General features: G+C 32.9%; 1 protein-coding gene across 2 annotated transcripts; it reads right to left on the bottom strand.

Moving 5' to 3' along the window:
• Positions 1-379: 379 nt before the first annotated feature.
• Positions 380-3,587, bottom strand: LOC145000246 (putative alkaline/neutral invertase D). 2 transcript variants are annotated; one of them, XM_078959474.1, is made up of 5 exons: positions 3,416-3,587; positions 2,148-2,555; positions 1,630-2,061; positions 984-1,542; positions 380-872 (listed from the first exon to the last, which is right to left on the bottom strand). In XM_078959474.1, exons 2-5 carry the CDS (start codon positions 2,523-2,525, stop codon positions 577-579), a joined length of 1,665 nt encoding a protein of 554 aa, XP_078815600.1. In that variant the 5' UTR covers positions 2,526-2,555; positions 3,416-3,587; the 3' UTR covers positions 380-576. The 2 variants fall into 2 exon arrangements, with proteins under 2 accessions (XP_078815600.1, XP_078815665.1); XM_078959539.1 differs by lacking the exon at positions 3,416-3,587 and adding an exon at positions 3,095-3,115.
• Positions 3,588-4,851: the final 1,264 nt, after the last annotated feature.

The raw sequence follows: 4,851 nt of genomic DNA, 5'->3' as shown, positions 1-4,851 counted from the left end.
TTTCGTATGGATGTATGCAAGAATGTTCGATTTACAATTTGTGAATATGTATAAATTAGTGAAAATCGGAACATAGTTGCATAAAATTTTTTTTAAAGAAAAATATTGTTACATAAATTGGTAAAAATTCAAAGAAAAAAGAAAGATTGCAATATTGCATCGATATGTCTTCTAACCCATTTTGACAACAAAAGATGAGAGTTTTGAACCAATTTTGTTGAACCCTAAGGGCAAAAGACGTAAATGCCCTTAACAAAAATAGCCTAGAAAGTCAGTTCAGTCCAGTCCCATGTAACAAACACAGCCTAACAAAATCTAATTGGCAGTAAAGTCTTCACAAACAAATAGAAATCTCATAACACCTTTGCAAATTTGAAGATAAATAATAAGAGCAACATCACATTGTCATGTTTTTTATTATAAGAAGCAATAAGACAAGACATGTCAAATGGTAATGTACACATAACAAAACACTCAAATTCACCTAAACAAGACACAACTCAGAAGAAGAATTCAAGCAACTTTTTTTTTTTATAATAATCAGGAGATTATTCACCTCACCTTTTGTGTACTTTTTCAGCAAGTCCATGAAGAAGATCTCTTAATGATGGGTTTCAACTGTCTATCATCTTCAAGAGAAATCATCCCCAAATGTGATGGATCTTCCAACAGCATCTTTGCTACCAAATATCCAGCAATTGACCATGTCTGATACTTCCTTGCTTGCTTTCCAATGTATCTTCCATTTTTCCCATCATAGTATTCCGGCCACCCGTCCTTCAGCAGGCGGCTCTCCGCCAGTTCAATCGCCTTCCTTGCTATCTGTGGCCTCCCCGTTTTGATGCATGCCGCCGTTAGCAACCACAGAAGCACTGCATATATATATATATTACACAAATAACAAAAAAGCAATTAAAAAAAATGTTCTTTTGGATTGGGAAATTATTAAAACAAAAAGTGAGGGAGAAAGAAAGAAAAGTAACCTGGCCAAGATCCTCCATTGTGGTAACTCCATCTAGTGTTCTTAGGATCACAACCAGTAACAATTCTCCACTCATGACTTTCAATTGCAGGATAACAAATCTTTATAGGCATTTCACCTACAAGCTCCTCCCAACGTGCTTCAAAAAGATCCATAATTGCAGAAGCTTGTTCAGGGGTAGCAAGAGAAGATAAAATAGCAACACAGTTGCCTAAAGCAAACCACCTAAAGTCCATCCTTGCTGGACTCACATTTCCAACAAAGTAACCACCACGTGTTGGCATAAAATCAAACACCCAATCTGGGATTGAATCAGGAATAACATTAAACTTATTTACAGCAGTGTGAGAATACTCCTCTGTTTTATAGCGATAGATATCATTCAGTTGTTGAAAGTCAATCCAGAAATAACTTCTCATGTGAAAGCTCAATGCATGCAGCCTCTTCATTATTCTTTCCACAAACTCTTTTCCCTCTGAGTCGAGTTTCAGCATTGCCAATGAACATCTCAATGCCATAAAGAAAAGAGCTTGTATCTCTATAGGATAACCATAAATCCCCTTGAAAAAGAAAAAAAACAATCCCATTAAACATATGATACAGTTAGTGAATATAGAAACATAAAGAAAAGCACAAACATTTCTTACCATCCTTCTATCAATCATTGAGCACCCATCTGCACAGAGCAAAGTTGGAAACGTATCAAAACCTTCTGATAAACACAAAGTTAATATAAGCCTCATTCCCTTTTGGCAATCTGGAGTTTCAGCTAGGGTTAAATCTCCAGTAGACTTTGTATATGCACGAAGCAATATAATCCACCAGAATCCAGAATCAACAGGTGCAACTCTTCCAATAGCACTCTCACCAAAATCTGCAACAATTGTATCTGTTTTTCTTTCTGGATCATGAAGAACTTTAAAACTAGCAGGCATTGCCCCTTCCCCGAGTTTGAATCTATCAATTCTTTTTTCCCACCCTTGAAGTTGAAGTGTCTTCAATAGAAAATTCTTCACTATATCAGGCTCCCCATTCATTAGAAACGCCAGTGCACTGGGTACAAAATCCCTTACAAACACCTACACATCACTCATAAACAAAACAACACATTGAATAGCGAATTCCAATCTGATCATAGTTATGATCAAGGAACACAAAATTTTACCTGATCATAGTTTAGAACTTCTTCAGATGCATGATCATATGCAGCAATTGTGCCAACTGGTTGTCCCCTGAAATGTACCAATGATCTACGAAGAGAATCCCAGGCTTCAGCAATCATTGGATGGGGTTCAAAAGAGTTTCGTGTGGATGAAGCAGGTGTATCAAATCCAGAGCGTCCACCTGGCGAATATGCAACATCCAAATTCTCAAGGCCTCTTGATAAAGACATCTCACTAAGTGACCTTTCATCAAATGATCTTTCTCTTTTGATGGTCAGTCTTGGTCTATCCAGAAGCTTTGTGAGATCAAAATCATCCATTTCTGGAATGGAGCAAACTGAGCTAACATTACGAAGTCCAGACTCTTTAGGGGCATCCATGATACTCAAATTTTCCACCTAACGAATAATCTGCACATACATCAACATTAAAAGTATTGGATTTTAAACATTCAGGTGTGAATACAAGATATAGAATTAGTATTTCGTATACATCTAATAAATAAACAAAAGTGATAAGGACACTTTAGCTGCTTATTCATTAATCTTATCCACATGTAATCAGACATGTTAACAGACCAACCAACATGCATAATAACACTTAACTAGGGTTGAATTTATTTCCTTGGTTTCAAATGTTAGGAAGATCTTTTTGATTCATACATCACCACAAAGTTGCTATTGGTATCCTGTTGGTAAAATCAAATTCGTATATTGAGTAAACACCTAAGAAATTACATTCTTATAGCCTGCATATAAAAAAAATCAAGCTTTTGCATGAAATTTATTTGATGGGAGACGACGCTGAGAAAAATGAATGTGAGATGAATTTATGAAAGGATAAAGAAGCGTAGAAATGTAGTTCATTTTACATTAAAAGCTTTAAGATAAGAAACCACAAAAACATTAAATGTTACTTTCAATGTTAAACAATCCACATCGAAGCTTACCTAATTAGAATTTCAATCACCCTAATAAGAGCAAATATAAAACACTTGATAACAAAAGTACCAAATCTGAAATTGCATACAACTTGTAAAATATTATTGAATCTGCATTAGTATTCCTAGACCATTCAACGATATTTCCAAGATCCAGAATACATGTGAAACGGAAAACAATAGGAACAAATCTTGACAAAAATAGCCCGGAAAAGAGACCAGTGGCGGGAGTCTTGGGAAATATGTAAGAGATCTGAAGCTAAGTTTATATAAAAGGTAAGAGCATATATATATAAAGAAAGGTAAAAGATAGGGAGAGAAAGTGAAGACCTGTAAGATATTAAATGTCGGTAAATAAAAAATTTCCGGTGGTCGGAGGTGGACGGTCAAAAGCCGGCCGGGAGATTACCGGGAACGGGTTGGTAGTCGTGGAGAAGACAAAGCAGAGAAAAAAAAGGGGGAAGAAGGAAAAAGAGAGCATTTTAACGTAAGGTCGTATTTATAGATAGAGATGGAGAGAGAGGAATAAGAATGCTCCTCCGTCTCTTCGATTTTTTCTCTTAATCTAAACGTCAATGTAAGCAGCTCTTATTTTCATTGCATTTCTTTATTTTGTTTAAATGGTATATCTTTATGTATCTAATTGCAAAATACTAATATTCTTTTATCATTTTTTATTTAATTCAAGTTATTTAATTTAGTGTAACATATTTATTGTTTTATATAAGACATTATAACTACTAAATGATTTTCGGTCAATAGTTATATGTAATTTTTAATGGTATATATATATATATATATATATATATATATATATATATATATATATATATATATATATATATATATATGTTGATTATGTTTGATACCTTACAACTACCTATTTTTTTTTTTTAACTTTTTTAAATTGCTATATTTAACAATCCAAAAAAATACCTTATAAACTATTTTTAAAAAAAAGCAACTCATAGTGGTATTTTAGCGAAATTGTTGACCCTTTTAAAAATCCTTCCAAAATATACATTTTATTAGTTATATAAGAAAATAAATTAGGATCTATTTGGTATGATAAAATAGAATGAGTAGAGGAATAAAGTGGACAAAATAAAGGAAGGAACTAGATAATTAAATGTTTTTTATGATAAAATATAATGAATGAGAAATAGAATGTACAGAATAATAGAATGAATTTATTAATACTAATAGAATGAACTAGATAACCATTGAGAGATAAAATGGAAAAAATAAAGAAATGAACTAGATAATTGAATGTTTTGTATGATAAAATATAATGAATGAGGAATAGAATGTACAAAATAATAGAATGAACTAGATAATTCGAAATGAAGTGCCCAACAAACGATATCCCATTCGCGCAAAGTTGGAACAATTCTAACATCCACCTCCTGACATTAATGTCGATCCAATCCCTTACGAAAAGCACGCAAGCCGATGGAAAACGAACACTATCCTAAAGAACAAACACCAAGGCTAGTAAATTTGTGAATCATAATTTGGAAATACATAGATCTAGCTTGTCCTCCTGGCAAACAATGACATCCAATACATCTGTAACGTCAGTGTTTCTAGGCTAAGCATTATTATAATGATGTAATAGTTAGGATCAACAATTGTAAACTATTTTGAAGTAATTATGACAAATTATTTGAGTATTATGTGATTTATGTGCAATATATGTGCTTATAACGATGTAATAAATTAATAATAAAAATATGAGTCAAAATAGAATGAATATTTAACCCAAT

The sequence above is a fragment of the Lactuca saligna genome, chromosome 1, assembly GCF_052625555.1.
Source record: "Lactuca saligna cultivar CGN05327 chromosome 1, ASM5262555v1, whole genome shotgun sequence".
Lineage (NCBI taxonomy): Eukaryota > Viridiplantae > Streptophyta > Magnoliopsida > Asterales > Asteraceae > Lactuca > Lactuca saligna.
Note: the sequence above shows the minus strand (reverse complement) of the source record. Positions and strands in the feature narration are given on the sequence as shown.